This window comes from Brienomyrus brachyistius, chromosome 8 (assembly GCF_023856365.1).
Source record: "Brienomyrus brachyistius isolate T26 chromosome 8, BBRACH_0.4, whole genome shotgun sequence".
NCBI classification, from domain to species: Eukaryota; Metazoa; Chordata; class Actinopteri; order Osteoglossiformes; family Mormyridae; genus Brienomyrus; species Brienomyrus brachyistius.
This window is the reverse complement of record NC_064540.1, coordinates 9,519,803-9,538,388: the sequence shown is the minus strand read 5'-3', so window position 1 is coordinate 9,538,388 and position 18,586 is coordinate 9,519,803. Positions and strand designations below refer to the sequence as shown.

Below are 18,586 nucleotides of genomic sequence, written 5' to 3'. Positions count from 1 at the left end.
AGTATGTTAAGGAAATCGGTGGGGAGGTTAATGGCAAAAATTATTAATAATAATTATTATTATAGCAATAATAATAATAATAATAATAATAATAATAATAATAAAAGCTTTATTTGCCCAAGTACCCTAAGATTGTGCCTATAGTAATATCTTCCCTAATCTGCCCCCTACAGGATCTGTCTTTCATAGCACTAACTCAGGTGAAACTGAACTGTTTTTAAGGTAAAATATTTTATCCTTGAATATCATATATTAGTTAGTTAGGATTTGACCCAATAACAGACTAAAATGCAGGAAACACCAGTGGTTTTTCCAGCAGCACTTTCCATATTTATTGGGAATGATTGATTAGCAATTCATTGTCAAGCTAATTGCCACCAACAGGTGGCGCAAAGAGGCATAGCTTTAAAAAAAAAAAAAAAGAGTACTCACGTCATGTACAAAGTAGGAAAAGGTTTCTGGTAATATCAAGTCCACAAAATGAGAACAAACTGCTTTTCTGGCTCTGCTTTCAATTAGACAGCGCCTAAAGTACAAAAAGACGGCTTCATACCCAACACCAAAGTCCACATTGTACAGAGAAATACACTGGAATAGAAGGGCAATTAAAAAAAATCAGCCGTTTTGGAAGAATACATCATGAGATCATGTAAAACAAGCATACACAAGAGACAGCACTCAGACCAATCAGAGTAATATAACTTTTAAAAAATGAACTACAGTTTAATACGATCCCAAAACTCTCATACTGTATATATGGCTTTATATGTGAAGCTGATAATGAGTTTAATGTACCCATAGTTATTTCCTGCACATGTTTATACTTTACAGAGTGAGTTTTCTAAGAAATCTTCAGGTGTAAAAATTCGTTTAAATGCAGTGTTTGTGCGGCGGTGTATATTTTAATTTTCCTTAACAGCACAGTAAACTGTATATTATACAATACTGTGTGTTGTACATTATAGACAATATTGGGAAATGTCCCCTAATTTGCATACACAATTCTTATAATGTTCGTATAATTTTAATGTTTCACAATAATGACTGTTTATTGCCAAATATTTCATAATGAATGCGCTGCATTCCTAAACAGATCTTGAAAATAGGCCTATCTGAGTTCTATCTTGAAATTCACTCCTTGTCCTGTAGCAGCAAGCAGGACCCGCACACACCTAGCAAACGAAAGGAACACTGAAAGTTGACTGATAATGCTATCAGTCTGTGATAAAACAAAGTCAAGAGCGAGGAAGTGGTATAAAGTGTATAAAGTGAGTGAGTGAGTGTGTGTGTGTTACACTTCCTCCTGCTGTCCCCTGTCCATGAAAATGCACTTGATAGTGAGTTTCTACAAGTACGCAGGGCGTTTGCATAAGTTGACTCTCTCTAGGGTGAAAATGTCACACGTTTTCCCAATATTGTCTTCCCCATTTCCCTACTGCAGTGTTACTAGTATAAAGTTTAGTTTTGTTAATTTAAAAAGCCCAGTGTGTGAGAGAGGATTCGTGCTGGGTGAGTAGGCTATCCTGAGAGGACAGCTGTCAGCAAACACAGGCCATCAGACCGACGGCGGCAGATTATTGGGCATTACTGTCAATCCCCAGTCGGTTTACGGAAATTGAGACTAATACAGGTAGTGCGAGGAAGCGGCAGAAGCGGACAGAGACTGACAGCGAGCGGCAGCCCCGCACACCGCCTCTCTTACAGCTCATTTCCTGCATCATCGGCGCCTTATGCCTCAATCGCTATGGAGCTGCTAAGGGACCCTGAGGCTTGAACAATTTGATCTTTTATGTCCGTAGCGTCATGGCGTCACGGCAGCAGGTTTGAATCGTCTTCCCCGTATTCGGGAGGGATCCCGCTCTTGGAAAGCTGGTGAGCAGCTGTGGATCAGCATGCGAAGAAAGCGCACAAACACTCACAGCAGGATGCCAGTCCCTCCATCCCACGAGACTGAGAAGCTCCACATTAGAAAAATTATTTGTATATACATAGCTTAAACAGCAAAAACACATTCAATGCGAAACAAATTACATTCTGATCGTAAAACTAGCTATTCGACAAAAGAAAAGACTTTATACGAGTTATAATGTATATTTGATTTTTGGTATAGAAGATTGTGCTATATATTTTATATATACACACTCCTTTATATATTATATATAGCAAATAAGTTAGCATTTAAAATCATGTATCAACAGCTGCAGCCTTGTGAGTAACATAGTCACACGGCTTATTTTCGAACAAGGTAGTTATTTAAAAAAAATTCTCACTGTATATATATATATATATATATTTATAGATATTTAAAAAAACGAGTGCTAAAGTTAGCATCCACCTCTTAGCCGCACCAAACAAATATTAAACTTATTTGTATTGCCAGGAACAAACAGTAAAATGGAACTTTAATAATAAAGGGAATATCATATTTAAAAACCATAGTTCCATCTTAAACATCCCAGAAATAAAATTAAAACAGCGATGCGACTTCGCAGCCAAACTCCCACAGCTTTGTGTGATTGTTTCTCTCCGTGGCTAGATGCTAATGGACCGTGCCTAAAAAAATCAGTGCGGGCAGGCCAAGCCACAGGGCGAGACGAGGAGGCAAGCGGGACCCGAACAGGGCATCCCCCTCGTTCCGGATTAAAGAGCACGGGATCCTTCACTAAAATGTGATTGTCGTACTACTCGGGAAACAGGGATGCAGTGAACACAAGGAATAATCCTGCATTAAGTCGAACTGCTTTCTCTCCCGATAACAGCTCCTTGTGTTTGTCATATGCAGATATTAACAGATTACATTCAGAAAGGTTATGAAAGACATGACCATAGGTGGCATAGTTGTCAGGGATCTGGAGATGAAATCAGTCTGGTGCAGTCAGTCCATTTTCGGGGAGGGAGACGCTGTACCTTTAGGGGGGAACTCAGCTTGAATTGTTTCATATTCAAATATTTTCTTATAGGAATACAAAATCGTAAAAAAAGGTATACATTTCGGATCGCACCGAGTCTGCAGAGCGACTGAATTTATGACGCAGTGATTCTGGAATGAATGCAAGAGTGAGCGTGTCCCGTTAGAGCAGGACGGACTTGGGGCCGAATCTGGAGCACCAAACCCAGCCGATGCCCCCGGCAGCCGCCCGATCAAGTAGGTTTTGAGCATGGGCGCACCGAGGGAGGGGGGACTTCCATCACCCCGGCGTGACAGCCCATGAGCTGCCTAGGGCCCAGAGAGAAGTAAAGCCGGGATACCGCATAGGGCGTCCCCCAAGCGTACCGGGAACGCCGTCGTCGAACGCTGCATATTGACGTTTCCTGTGGGGTTTATTGCTCGCTCATCTGAACTAGGAAACCCAGTGGGACTCTCTACGGGTCTCTCCGTCCATCTCTTGCGAGTCGCTGCCCTCCTTCTCGTCCTCCAGCATTCCCAAACCGGCCTCCTCGTTGCCGTCGCGCGGCATTCCTTCGTGGACGCCGGCCGCTCGCTCGGGAGTGACCGGCTCCCCCCGCAAGCCGCCGGGCCGGGCGCAGTCGGAGCAGATGCCGTGCCTGCGCGAGCCGTGCCGGATGCCCACACTGGCTGCGCACACGAAGGCTCTGCTGCACACTTTGCAGGTATACTTCTTATCCTTACTGTGCACCTGCGGCAGAGACACGCATCCCTGAAGGTGGGCTCAACCAACTTAGCGCGAAAACGGTTCACAGCGCTACCTTGCTATCCTGCTCTATGTTCTAGTGTAACCCCACAAAATAGCTTTGAAGAAGAAATCAAAATAACTACATTTAATGTTTTTCACTCCACGGCCATATGTACTCAGTGAATTATTACAGGCTCCTCTCTGTGTAGCTGTTAGACACGCATTGTGTACCGACTCCGTATCGCCCCCTGCCGGACACCGACCTGCGTGTGTCTCTTCATGTGCTCCCGGCGGGTAAAGGTCTTGCCGCACGTCTCGCAGGGGTATGGCCGCTCGCCGGTGTGCGAGCGCAGGTGCCTCTTCAGGATGCATTGGTGCATAGCGGAGAAGCTGCAACAGGGGCAGCGGAACTTCTTCCGGACCACCGCGAAGTCGCCGGCTGGATGGATGAAGGATGGGGAGAGTCAGCGGCGGACGCCGGGCGCCCATCATACAACTAATGTTTCTCCCGGTGGAGAAAGCAAGGCGCCTCTGCTTGCTCGGGTTTCACGTTAATCTGGTCTGTTTAGCCGGGTTTTAGCCTTCGACTACCTTTCGTCGCATCCTGTTTTTACGGGACACAAATGTCAGTATTATGAAAATCACATACACGGTGTGCGAGTTTCAACCCCGACTGCTGACAGGTTTTAAATTAATCCAAACTACGACTTAAAAGAAAGCGCCGGAAAAACGGAGGTGAAAATGACCGAGTCTCCGACGTCTTTCTGCAAAAGCACCCAATGCAAACAGCAAACGAAATGGTTTGTAAATTAGGCAATAATATGATATGCTTTATAGCATTCAGCCCCGTCTCCTGAGGAGTTTACGGCACAATTAAACACGCCCGCTGCCAGTTCTCCACGCTGAATGAATCTTTTGTTATGGGCGGGTATTTGAGAGATATTATTCTTTTCTCATCATTGCCTGAATGAAAAGGCCTTAGGTCTGCTTGCTTCCCCCACAGCAGACATGCCGGAGAGATCGACAGTGACGGTGTCGTCTGGTCTCCCTGACATCAATATGCGGGAAAAAGAGGTGATTCTGTCTCCGCATCAACATCGCCAGTCTTTCCGGAGCACAGCAATCGATATCTCTTAAATAGGCGCCTCTGGGGTGGGTGTGAAACACTGGACAGCGTCACGACAGCCGCGGGAGGCTACATGTCATTTACACGTTCACTTCGGTCTAAAATCAGCTACACAGTGACTATGTTTTCTGTGCTTGCAATTGTGAGCTTTCGTGGAGTTTACCCCTTTATAGATAATTACAGACAGCCAAAGAGCGCTTATAAAACCACCCAAAAAGGACACCTGATAGGTATTAATCATGTAGTTAACTACACCAAATTTGACGACATATATTTCATTAAAGGCAGCAGAAAGTCAATCGCAAAAAAAAAAAAAAACATTTTTTGGTTCTGCAAAAAGAGGACTGGACATTTAACAAATGTCTTCTGCTGGTCAGAACTGAGCAAAGCAAGAAAATACCGCAATTAGGAAAAGCTACAGCAGGTGGCGCTGTGGCATCAGACTTAACACATCCAGTGATTTCAAGATCCCATTTTCTAATAAAGGCTATACACATTTTCTCTTCCCTCATCATACAAATACAGAAGCCCCCAGCAGTTTGTGTGTAAAAGCGCACATGACTGCAGGGTCTCTCCACGCGAATAAGTAAGCTCCACACACTTGCTGGTGCTGCCCATTTGAAACCCCACCCCCAGTAGCAGAATCTGACAGTAGACTTAAACCAAAACGCAACCCTATTAAGTTCTACAGAGCTAATTTTTTGACTGGCTTGGGTTATACCTCTGTGCTTAGATGGTCCCTGGTTTGAGCCCTGGCCTCTGCAGAATTATTGTTGGACCTGAAGGCAAGATCCTTAACCCCCAAAATGCCCCAGGGTGCCTGATAAGTGGCCTGACCCTGCGCTCAGACCCCAAGCTTTACTCTCACCTCATATATATGTCTCAAAAGGGGAAGAGGATAGGATATATGAAAAGAAACATTCCAAAGTACCTGTACTCAGACAAAGGGCAAATAGAGCATCATTTCATCAACATTTTTGGACACTGGCACAATGGGGAGTGGGTGTTTGTCCGGGGTCTGACCCCCACAAAGTGGCACAGAGGACTGTTCTGCTCCCTCATAAGGCTGCCTGGCCTGAACCTGGCCAGCTGCAGCATGATAAACCCTCTTTGTCCCTCTGCAGACATGGGCTTCCCATGGGGGGGGGGGGGCTGCCTTTTAACAGGTTTGTTTGCTCATCACTGACTTGCATGTGTATAACCTCCTCCCCCCTCCCCACCAGCAGACAGATGGCCTGACCCTCAGCAGACACCGGGGGGGGGGGGGGGCGGGGGGGGCATGGGGGTGCAGGCTGGTGTTCAGGTTCATTCCGTCCTGCAGATGTATGAAACACGGGCTGGGGCAGGGGTCACCGCCCCACCTGTCAGGTTGGCATTTTCCAAGGGGGGCTTTTAGATCACTTGGACCCCAAAAGACAGGAAGGCCAGCGGAACAAAGGCCATGGGCCCCCCGCCTGGGCCCTGCATGTAGGCCATCATCAGGGCGCAAGACTCAGGTTTCTCCTCGTCCTCTCATCTTCCTGCTCTCTCGCTCTCCTTCTACCTCTCCTGTTTATAGAGGGCAGGTTGGGGCAGTCCTGGCAGGGATGTCTGTGGGTGTGTGTGAGGGGTGGGTTCTCCTACATTCCCAGTGAAAATCGTAGGACGAAGCTGCTGATTTCAAGTTACACCCCCCCCCGGAGTGGAGTCGCTCACCACGCTGGGATGTGGGATACAGGAGTCGTGTTCTAAGGAGGCCTACAGCCTACAGTAAACAGTGCACCTCACAGGGCAGTAAGAGTGTCCTGCCTGGAGGATACAGGAGGGCAGCAGCTTTCTCCACATCGTATCTGTATTCCTGAAACATCAGGAAATTCAGGCCCCAGGGAGGAAGGAAGGGCCTATGGATGGAGAAGAGGACCTAAGGGAGAGCAGTGCCAGTGTGTTGGGGGAAGGGCACTGCTCAGGGGGTTGTGGCTGGCGGTAACCTGGGAAACGGCGGGCAGACTCACAAGACCCGCCTCCTGTGTGAGGCAGGTGCTCCAGCAGCAGTCCAGCTTCCTCCTCTAGCAGCTCAGCGTGTGCTGCCAGCATGCCACTCCTACCAGACAGCGCCACCTGCAGGTTAGCCTTCTCTGACACCCCTGTGTGCCACGTGTCCTCATGGGGCTCCTTGTGGTCACCGTAGCCACCCGGACCGTTGTGATCTTCCCTGGCAGCGTCAGCCACTAGGAGAGGAGGAGCAAATCATTACAGGCCACAGAGACTCGGGGTGCTGTCCTTGAAAGGCGGCTGGGCCCCCAAAGAGACCCTGCTCTCCCCGAAAGGCGGCCGGGACCAGAACAGACCCTACTGTCCCCGAAAGGTGGCTGGGCCCCCAAAGAGACCCTGCTCTCCCTGAAAGGCGGCCGGGACCAGAACAGACCCTACTGTCCCCGAAAGGTGGCCGGGACCAGAACAGACCCTACTGTCCCCGAAAGGCGGCCGGGACCAGAACAGACCCTACTGTCCCCGAAAGGCGGCCGGGACCAGAACAGACCCTACTGTCCCCGAAAGGCGGCCGGGACCAGAACAGACCCTACTGTCCCCGAAAGGCGGCCGGGACCAGAACAGACCCTACTGTCCCCGAAAGGCGGCCGGGACCCCAAAGAGACCCAGCTCTCCCCGAAAGGCGGCCGGGACCAGAACAGACCCTACTGTCCCCGAAAGGCGGCCGGGACCAGAACAGACCCTACTGTCCCCGAAAGGCGGCCGGGACCAGAACAGACCCTACTGTCCCCGAAAGGCGGCCGGGACCCCAAAGAGACCCAGCTCTCCCCGAAAGGCGGCTGGGCCCCCAAAGAGACCCTGCTCTCCCCGAAAGGCGGCTGGGCCCCCAAAGAGACCCTGCTCTCCCTGAAAGGCGGCCGGGACCAGAACAGACCCTACTGTCCCCGAAAGGCGGCCGGGCCCCCAAAGAGACCCTACTGTCCCCGAAAGGCGACCAGGACAGAAAGAGGTCCTGCTGTTCTCTAGAGGCAGCCAGGTCCAGAAGAGGCCCGGCTGTTCCCAAAAGGTGACCGGGACAAGAAGAGGCTCTGCTGTTGAACCATAGAGTCCCGTTAACACAGTGCTCACCTTGCAATGTCCTGGGGAAAGCCAGGATAATCATGAGTTATAGCTTTGGATAAGTCTGCTTTTGACAAGCACTCTCACAGACATGGCCACACGGAGCAGAGTTAATTACAGCTTCGGGGGGGTGCTTTCGAGTCAGGGCTGGGGGTGGGGGGGGGCGATGCACAGTAAATATGAAAGCTGATTCCTCCCACAGACAAAGAACAGGGCCAGCTCAAATCAAATGGAAGGTGCCAAAATCCCTGCCCAGAACTTCCCCCCTGCCACCCTCTGCCACCCTCAGGCGCACATGCAGCGCCGGTCATGGGCAGCGAGTGACTGATGGTCGCCCATGAAGAGCATCATGCCGGCGGAGCCGCAGTTCGGCTGCTAGCGGCAGATGGCGTACAGCAAGCGGGTAATTATGGACCTGAGCATCTGCCGTGACCACAGCACGCCTGACGGGCCTGCGGGACCGACACTGACGACGTACCGGCGTCCTTGCTTTTAGATGGGGCCACAGGGCGCGTCGCATGGGAGGAGGGAGCTGACAGGAGAAGCCTTCAGGCCACGAGGCTCTGTTAGCGCAGGGAAGGTGCTCAGCGGTCAGCAGAGTCACCGTCCAGGGCTGATTTAGGGTCACCAGGTCACCTGAAACGTCACAGCCGAGGTGCCACATGCCAAATGACAGGTTGGGGACAGCTTGGCGAGGTCAGCTGGCTGTTTAGGCGCAGGGAGTCTTTAATGACGAGACGCCTTTACGCAGAGCGACCAGCAGGGCGCGCCATACCTTTAGGTGAAGCCAAGTCTGCCACATTTTAAGGTACAGCACCTCTATCCCTAACCCTCCATTAGAAACAGACGATCCTTCCTTACATGTAAGGGGACCTAAGGCCAAACATGCCAACCCTAGGGCACAACAGTAACTACCTCTGTGAAGGAGGACACATCACCTTTCTGCGAGAGCTCCAGCTTCGCTCGCATGAAATGAGGCTTTATCACAGAGGGGGGGGGGGGGACAGCGGGGCCTTTAGGCAGAAACTGGGAGTCAGATCAGCGGCCATGTGGGGGCGTGGGAGACAGGAATGAAAAATACGCAGGGTTACTAAGGGAGGGGGTACAGAGACATGTTATTGTTTGTCTCCCAGCGGCTGTTTTCCACCTTCCCCCCTGTCTCTGCAGCACCGGCAGCCCCCCCGCCGCCCCCCCCACCACAGTTTAATTTCAGCTGCTTCGCTGCTTCATTTATGTTGCTACAAAAACACACAAAGCCATTTATCTCTCGCTCTCTGACTCACTTTAATTTTTTAGGGACAAACCAGACTGCACAAAGGACAATGGGGGGGGGGGGGGGGGGGGGTAAATTAAACAGACCCTCAGGCAGAAGGGAGGGAGGGTCTGAGGAGAAAGGAGAGCACATGAGGGAGGGAGAGAGGTGGCGGGGGGGGGGTGCACTGGGGCGATTGTAGATTCAAGGTAACGTGGGCAGTGTTAACAGCAGCAGCAGGGGGGCAGGAATGCGAAAGAGGCTCGCAAAGTTAGCAATCGGAAAGCTGGGGGTGTGGGGGGTGTGGGGGGTGTGGGGGGGTGGGGGCGGCGTGGGCGCGGGTGCAGACACACGCTCCAGCCCGCCAGGCCCCCGCGCTGAAGCAGCCAGAGACCCAGCATGAGGACCCCAGGTCTCCTCCTGAAACCCGAGCCGCAGTGGCCGTTGGGCCCCGTCAGGTACACAAGCACTGTGTCAACCGTGGAGCTGGTGAACAATGGAAAGGAGAGAAAGGGAAGGAGAGAGCAGAAAGAAGGACGAGAGCGAGGCTGAGCAGGTGAACACCTGGCTCTCCTGACACGCCCCGTCGCCCGACCTGTCTGTGCGTTTTTGGGTGTGTGTGGTCATGTATATATTACATTATCAATTACTACAATCAAAAAACTAAAAATGCCGAAAGACTTGTATTTTGTTTGGTTACTTATGGTTAAAGTTAGGGCTGGGCAGGGGTTAAGGTCGTCATAATCAGATTTAGGGTAGTGCCAGGAGAAATGAATGTCCCCAGAAATATATGAATACAAACGTGTGTGTGTGTGTGTGTGTGTGTGTGTGTGTGTGTGTCTGCCCCATTGCACTGAGGTCAACTGCAGTGACCTCATCAGTGGAAGCTATGCAGATTACTGGGTGGGTAGGTGGGGGCTTTCACAAAGGTTTGTGCACAGCCTCACTCGGCTATGCTGTGAGCACTTACAGTTATTGTGCTGGGGGGTGGGTGGGTCACCGGGTGTAAGCCCAGTGTCAGGGCAGCTGCTGAGAGGGAGTCAGGCACAGCAGCCCGAGTAGCCGGGGGATAGTGCCACTTCCCCCCACCTGTCAGGTGCTCATGAGCATGGGGGTGGGGGGCAGGGTGAGAGGCGACCATGTCAAATTACAGGAAAAATACTATCCTTTAAAAATGTGCCTTGCATTCTGAAGCAACCATCTCCAGAGGACTGTTCCCCCTCCCTCCAGAGACACATGCGCTTGCCCCCACCAGCTCCTCCATATTTTATCAGGTCAGGCTGCTGCCCAACATGACATGGTAGTGGGGGGCTGGCGGGGGCGGGGAGGGGGGGGGGGGGGTGTTGGTTTTTTCCTTTGCTGTGGTGGAAAAAAACTGGGACATTGTCTTGTGCAGCTCAAGTGAGGATCCAGAACAGAGAAAAGCCACAGAGAGCTTTCCTCCCTGGGGGGTCGCAAAAGAGGAAAGAAGCCTGACAGCGTGAGAGCATCCGAAGGAGACCATTAGAACCGAGATCCCGAAGGAGACCATTAGAACCGAGATCCCGAAGGAGACCATCGGAGCAAGATCTCAAAGGGGACCATCGGAGCAAGATCTCAAAGGGGACCATTAGAACCGAGATCCCGAAGGAGACCATCGGAGCAAGATCTCAAAGGGGACCATTAGAACCGAGATCCCGAAGGAGACCATTAGAACCGAGATCCCGAAGGAGACCATCGGAGCAAGATCTCAAAGGGGACCATTAGAACCGAGATCCCGAAGGAGACCATCGGAGCAAGATCTCAAAGGGGACCATTAGAACCGAGATCCCAAAGGGGATCCTGAAGCAAACCATCAGAACCAAAATTCCAAAGAAGACTGAGATCCAGAAGCAAACCGTCAAGCAGAGATCCCGAAGGATACCATCAGTGCAAGATCCTGAAGCAAGCCATTTAGCAGAGATCCTAAACCATCAACGTGGGACTAACAGTGGACCACTGAGCAAAGATCCCAGAGGGGACCATCAGAACCAAAATCCCAAAGGAAACCATCAGAACAGAGTTCCCAAGGGAACCATTGACCAGAGATTCTGAAGCAGACCATCAGAGCTAATATCCCAAAGGAGAATATTGGAACTGAGATCCCAAAGGAACTGTATCAGTCAATACCAAGAGAAAAGGGCAGAGAGGTCAGGGTAGGAGGGTAAAGAGACACAAAGCTGGAAGAGATGCACAAGCCGGTAGGCACATCACAGCTAGCTAATCACAACCACACTACATGACGAGTAGTGGAATGGAGGATTATGGGATTTCAGAGCCCATACCTGAACATCCTTGATTGCTGCCGCTCCAGCCAGACACAGACAGGGTGGAGGGCAGTGGAGACCCCGAGTGGCTGTCCCCAGACTCTGGCTGCGGTGCGATGTACCGGATCGTGTCTTTGTTCTTGCGATTCTTCCGCCGGCCAGACCGGGAAGGCTGCTGTTCCTCACCCGTGTGCGGCTCTGCACACTCGGGGAGTCGCCCATCATTAGGACTACTAGGAGGAGGGTCGGCAGGCCACAGTGCCGGTGTGGAGGCCCCCTCCCTACTCTCGTGGCTCTGGGGACCCTGGTCATCTCTGCTGCAGATGCTGCCACTTTCATGGCTGCTGGCAATGGCGGAGTCACCCGACGAGTTGGCTGGGCTGGTGCGGCGTCCCCGCCAGGGGGAGGACCCGCCACCCGGAGTCACCTCGAACTCAGACGGCTCGTCCGGCAGCTTGGGGCGCAGGCTGATGTCGAGGGCGGCACGGATGAAAGCGTGGCATGCCCGCACAATGTCTGTCATCTGCAGGTAGCTAGCCGCCGACATGACTTCGATGACATTGGCGCCGGTGAGGGCCAAACGTGCCGAGTACATGAAGTCCAGGATGGCCTCGAAGCCACGCGCCGTGACGATGTCCAGCCGCGTGACGGTCACTGGCTCCGCCCCTGGGCCGCCATACAGCGTCTTGAAGTAACGGCTGCTGCCCAGCAGCACGTTGCGATGTGCGGTGAAGACGCGACCCTCCACTACCACGCTGACGTCACACAGGATGCCGCTCCGCCTCTGTGTGTCCAGCTCCCGCAGGAGGTGCCGGTAGTGAGACTCGATCTCCATCACGCTGCTCGTGTCGGAGGCCGGAATGGGCTCTGCAGCCGAGGCCTGGGGACAAACAAAATGGTTTTGGTACGAGACGGCGAGCTCTGCCCAGCCGCCTCCTACTACACCCTCCGCTTCATTCGATTTGGCTCAAAATGAAGTTATGTATAAATAGCGCTCTTCCCAAAACGGTTGGCCCAGAGCACTTAATGGAGACTCTGGAGCAATTAACATTACACGATTTAAAAAGAGAGTGTGAGAAAAAGTGCAAGACAGTGGAACACATGAAATAAATGTTTCCAACAGAAAAACCCATATAATCATGCCGATTAGCAGGACACGCACGTCCGGGTAATACTTTGCTAGGTTAGCTAGCCCTGATGGGTTACTTACTGCAGAATGACACCTGCTGCAATTATACATGGGCTGTTGCACTAGTAACAGGCATCAACGACTATGTCCATAGCAGTCCTGTGGGTGGTATACAGAGTGTGTTTATAGCTGGCTGTCTCAGGACGCTAGAGCTGGGGACGGGAACCGCAAGCCAGACAAAGACACTCACGCTCTTACTCTGCCGTCACGCAGGAGGCTGTATGGCAGCTCTGTGAAAAAGCAGGACTTTGCGGTGCTTTTTATAGTGCGCTGGCTGACAGGTCCTGACACGGGGACGGTCGGTCGGCTCTCGGGCCTCGCTCTCGGCGCCGCTCGCTTTTCACCTCCTGCTGCCGAACCCCAACGCGCCCCAGCTCTCATTCTGTCTAGCGCTCAGAGTTACACAGAGCTGCTCGGACCAGGACTAAGAAAGCCCACATCTTCATTTGGACGGTTATACCAGTGCACTGAGAGCTCTCACTCAGCAGTGTGCTTTTGCCTTCAGGAAAAACACTATCTCAACGCCTGAGGTCTACATGACAGGACAGATCAGCTTGACCCATGTCTACTCCAACATGTTGTAGAAAAGTGACGTCAATAAAGGGAAGATCAAAACAGCGTTGCGAAATTCACCGTGTCCATTGATGTTGGACTTGCATGATTGAACGAAGGCGTCTTGAGCGAGGCGCTCCCCCCCCCCCCCCCCCAGCTAGTTGGGGAAGTCAGTGGTATGGCTCCAGAATGCCGCAGCTGATCACTAACAAGGTTTTCCGTGTGACTGAGCTGAGAAACGCTGACGCTTAACAGCATGAAGCTCAAACAAACACTCCCCTTTGACCCCAGACAGACCCCACACATCTCTCCTTCTTACCCTCATGGCATGAGAACCACTGTCCCAAAATCCATATGAACACCCCCCACCCTCTCTGGGAACACCATAATGCCTTGCTCCCCCTCTCTCCCCTTTGGTTTTTATTTCACACTTATACGGAGTCCTGTGCAGGACACTCCCCATGTATTCAGATGATCTAAAGATCATCAAGCTGCTGGAGCTTATGATCCATGCACAGACTCACCACATTCACCCAGGCACACACACACACATACATAGATTCTAGATGCAAACAGCATGGGCAGCACCCCACACTTCTTCCTCCATCTCTGACAGACTACTGGAGGTCCACACATGCTGGCAAAGGATGGCCAGGAGGGGGCAACCTGGAGAATGATGTGATCATGTCTGCACATCAGCACTAGAGGTAATGTGCAGTGATTAGGGGGGCAACAGCCAGACCCACTGGATACTCACCCCCAGAGGGTAGCTATACCTGCTGTGAGACTGGATCAGCCCTCATTAGCTCACTAGCACCGGCAAAGACTGACCGGCTGGGGAAAGCATCGATTGGTGGGAGGGGCTTCCTAGGCTCCACCTCCCTGGTGCCATCGCTACAGGGAAAAGGCATTTGAAAGTGTGGTTCACAACCCTAACCCTGTCTGGGGTAAAACCTACAGCGGTATAACGTAAAACAGGAAGTGAAATCGACAGTTTGAGCGGGTTTTGGTGGGATCTGTGAGTAGAAGGCTTTGCCGCTCAGCTGACTGTGGAATGACTGATGACATTTCACACCAGTATTTCTCAAGCCAGTCTTCGGGGACCCCCAGACTGTCCACAGTCTACCCAGCTCGCAGCACACTTGTACCAGGCATTTGGTGTCTCTGATTCCTTGACTGTTTGGTTTGAGTGTGTTGGGAGCTGGGAGGAGGCAAAAATGTGGACTGACTATGGCTCCCCATTGACTTAGTTGAGAAATATTGTTTTATACGATTCATCAAATTCCACTTTGACTTGGGTAAAAGTCAGCTCTCAGTGCTGGTATGTGGCGCCCAAGAAAATGGACCAGCACCGAATGGCGCCATGCTCAAATCCAGACATCTGGCAGATACACCTTTCAAGGGAGGATAATCAGCTAAATTTCTGCAGTAGAAAATTATTCCAGGAAGTGGATAATCTTCAAAAAAACATAGATGCACAGACGAGCACAGACACAAGCTCAGACACAGGCACAGATTCACATACAGATGCACGCACAAATTCACAAATGGATTCACGCACAGGCACAAATACACAAATACATACACACACAGGCACAGATACATGCACAGGTAAGGATACATATACAGATACGCACACAGGCACAGATACATGCACAGGTAAGGATACATATACAGATACGCACACAGGCACAGATACATGCACAGGTAAGGATACATATACAGATACGCACACAGGCACAGATACATGCACGGTCTGCCTTTCTCCACATGCTCCAATTCAGATTTCTGCCTCAAGGACAAACTTGAGAGTGACATTTGACCGAGGACAGAATCCAGTTCCTGTGTCAGTATTCAGACAGCAGCATTCTGTCTGTGTCTGTCTCCAAGGACACACAAAACTAAAGGATATAAGGCACTGGAGGTTACATGAAGCACTACGAAGAAGCTCCTATGAGGAAATGAACTCGGGACACAGCACATAAAGACAGACAGACACACTAACAGACAGACAGGCAGGCAGATAGTTTGTATGTCTGTCCGTCAGTCTGACAGGCAGATACAGGTAGACTGTCACACAGACTGAGTGACAGACATACATACTTACAAATTGATAGGCTGACAGAAAGGCAAACAGACTGATAGACATGCAGACATACATACTTACAAATTGATAGGCTGACAGAAAGGCAAACAGACTGATAGACATGCAGACATACATACTTACAAATTGATAGGCTGACAGACTGGCAGACATACAGATTGACAGGTAGTCAGACACACTGACAGGCACACACAGACACACACCCCCATGCACACACTGCCCGCACCTCAAGGCACAACAGGGTGACACCTGCGGGAGGGGCGTTGGGGGGAGGCATCAGCTACCACAAGTAGATAGTGATGTAAAGCTTGCCTCCCCACCCCTGTACTGCAGCCAAGGCTGGCAGGAGGCCAGAGAGGATGGGTGCGTTGTGTGTAAACATGACCCCCAGTTATATCCCGCAACATCCCTCAGCACTAATGACAGCCCTGCCCCACTGCCTTTCTCGCCCCCACTCAGATACAAACTCACACCCCCAGCCGGTACATGCTTCAACACCCAAGTTGATCCCTACACAAATGGGGCGGGGTGTTCCCTACAGAAACAGGGCGGGGTCATCCCCACACAAATGGGATGGTATTGTCCCTACACAAATGGGGCGGGGTGTTCCCTACACAAACACATCCCTAAACAAGAGCCACAGTGTCCAGGTTTACGCTGACGAGACCCTGGGTCCCAGCCTATACCTATGTGCTGCAGGTGCCCCTGCCAGCCAGGGACCCCACCCTTTCCCAACAAATTGGAAGCTCTTCGATTTCTCCTGCCCTTTCTTCCTAGCCGCCCCCACACACATTTACGCTAGCAGCTACTGACATTTCCACTGCTCCTCCCCTCTCTCTCTCACACACGCAATACTAAGGCCTCACTCACATACACATATTTCACATTCTGCGCCTCTCCCTCACACACACACACACGCACACACACATACACAAACACACACAAATAGACACTGTACACTTTCTCACTTAAATCTCACCCTCCAAACAGGCACCACACTGAGTCTGAAACAAGAACAGGGCCAATGCTTCCACAATAAGAGTGCGTTGGGGGTGGGGGTGGCACAGCCCACGGTCCCGGAAATTAACTCTGATGTGGGATGTTCCAGAGGAAATGCCCCATCTATCCCCCCACGTAGTGGTGCAGCCTGAAGAGTAAGATGCTGCAGGACTGGGGCAGATGGGGCTGCCACATTATGTGGGGTGGGGTTGGGGGGGGGTGCATTTTCAACTGGGGAATCTCGCACGTGGTGGGAGGGGGCAGTCTCTGTGGAATGTCCTATTTCCATTACTAAACATAACAGCCGGATTCCTCACTGTGTCAACAGGAACACCAGCATCACGCTTACGCCGGCGCTGTGACAATTAATAAAAACGCGATTTCGCCAGAAACTCAGCCTGTAGACAAGAGGATAATAATATGATAAAAAGAGAGAGCGTTTTGAAAGAATCTTAAAAAACGATGAGCATTTTAACTCCGAACATACGCGCACATAAGCCTTTCAGATGTATCCACGCACGGAAAACGCTTCCGTGTCCCGGACTACCACACGGCGGGTGAAAGCTTACAAACAGGGGCTTTGTGAAATATGAACCCCACCGCAAATTATCATAGCCTGCCCCTTTGTGATAGATGATGCCAGAAGTAAAAAAGTCTTCATCCAACATCTTTATTTTCGCATGGCAATTCACTTATTAAGTTGGAGTTGCGCCTTAATTTTGCTCCATTACAATTCCATCAGTAGTTAATACTCATGAATATTTGATATCTAAATATTGTTAAAGAGCTTTTCTGTGTCTGATTTATTTGCGTTGCTCTCTCCTTCTCCCGCCCGTGTAGTTGCCTTTCCACACTCGCACTTTGCAAGCAAATTCTCATTGACTGAGAGCAAAACTTACAATTACCAATGCTGTGCGCTCGGCGGAGAGCTACACGGATCCGAGGCCGGTCCTCCGGAGGACAGGCGGAGTGTAAAGCGAAGACTGACGACTCCGAATAACGAGGAATTCACGCATTAACGCCCCCCATTCTGAAGGTGAAGATTAAACCCGACTGTCCGAATTGTTACTCGGATTTCGACTCTTTAACACATCACCGGTCAGGGTGACGAACTGAATAACAAAGTCACAGAGACAGAAGCAAAATTCAGCTTCACGACAAAGTAGATATAGTAGAGTAGAATAAAGTGTATCTGCCGGGGAGTAGAGTGTGTAATATATGGAGTAAAGTGTGTTTGCCGGGTGTAGAGTGTGTAATGGCAAATACTCTGTCTTTAGTGAAATGTGCTCTGGGGGGTTTTGACAGAACGCTCTGCTGGTGGCGGTGGTGGGAGGATAGGGGCTGAATAACTACACATTTAGCCTATTTTAAGTATGTACGGGAGGTACACTGGTAATGCTAAGGATTCAGTTTTACTGTATTACAGACAGGTGCCTTTAAGCGGCAGAGCTCGGGTCCGAACCGCGGCGAGATCAGCGTGGTCCCTTTAAGCAGCGCGCTGCCCATCTTCCTCCCACCCGGGACGCGCTTTCGCTCACGGACATTAACGTTTGGACACTGAAAACCCCCGAAACGCGCAAGGTGTAGCGGGGTAACTGCTGCTACTCTAGCTCGTAACAAACGAACTCGGTCGCCGGGTTTCTTAATGCGTACGAGGCGGTTAAGTTGGGTGGTGAACGCCGATTTAGTCGCGAACTAAATGAATGACAGGACTCGATACGGGGGAGTGGGGGCTGCGTACCTGTTAACCCATGGGGCAGACTGCAGGTTCCAGCCGAGGTCCCTTCTTCCGCTTTTAAACAGCCCCTGATCGCTGCTCTTCGGCTGTCCGTCCGTATTTACTCCTTTCTCCGTCTTCCCACTCTTCCTGCCGACCTTCTACTGCCCCTCCGCCCGCCTTAGTGTGAAGAGCTTTTCTCCCACTCCCTATTTCTCCACTCAAGCGCTCTCTCTCTCTCTCTCTCTCACTCTCCCTCTCTCTCTCTCTGACAGTAAGAGTAGAGAGCAGGAAATGAAGCAGTATGGATAGGCTGCTCTCCTCTCTAACGGGCAGCTGGGCACATTGATCTGCCGACCGCCTCGTTTAAAGACGGCTTGTTTGCGGGCAGCATCGTTCAATATCTGACTAGAAGACACTGAATGTTCATATCCTGTTGGACTGAGTGTCACTAACAGCACTGAGAGCTTCCGTCATCATCATCATCATCATCATCATCATCATCATAATAATTACTATTATTGGTTTTGTTTTATTGTCATTGTTTTGTTTGGTTATTATTATTATTATTAGTAGTAATGAATTTCTTCATGTTAATGTTTTAATTATGTTACCTTTGCTACATGCCTGTCAACCGGTT

The 18,586-nt window shown here is 50.8% G+C and overlaps 1 protein-coding gene across 1 annotated transcript; it reads right to left on the bottom strand.

Moving 5' to 3' along the window:
* Window positions 1-304: 304 nt before the first annotated feature.
* Window positions 305-18,445, bottom strand: LOC125747104 (zinc finger and BTB domain-containing protein 46-like). The gene is made up of 5 exons (XM_049021862.1): window positions 17,971-18,445; window positions 11,404-12,265; window positions 6,753-6,968; window positions 3,899-4,074; window positions 305-3,638 (listed from the first exon to the last, which is right to left on the bottom strand). Exons 2-5 carry the CDS (start codon window positions 12,218-12,220, stop codon window positions 3,342-3,344), a joined length of 1,506 nt encoding a protein of 501 aa, XP_048877819.1. The 5' UTR covers window positions 12,221-12,265; window positions 17,971-18,445; the 3' UTR covers window positions 305-3,341.
* Between the last annotated feature and the right edge of the window lie 141 nt (window positions 18,446-18,586).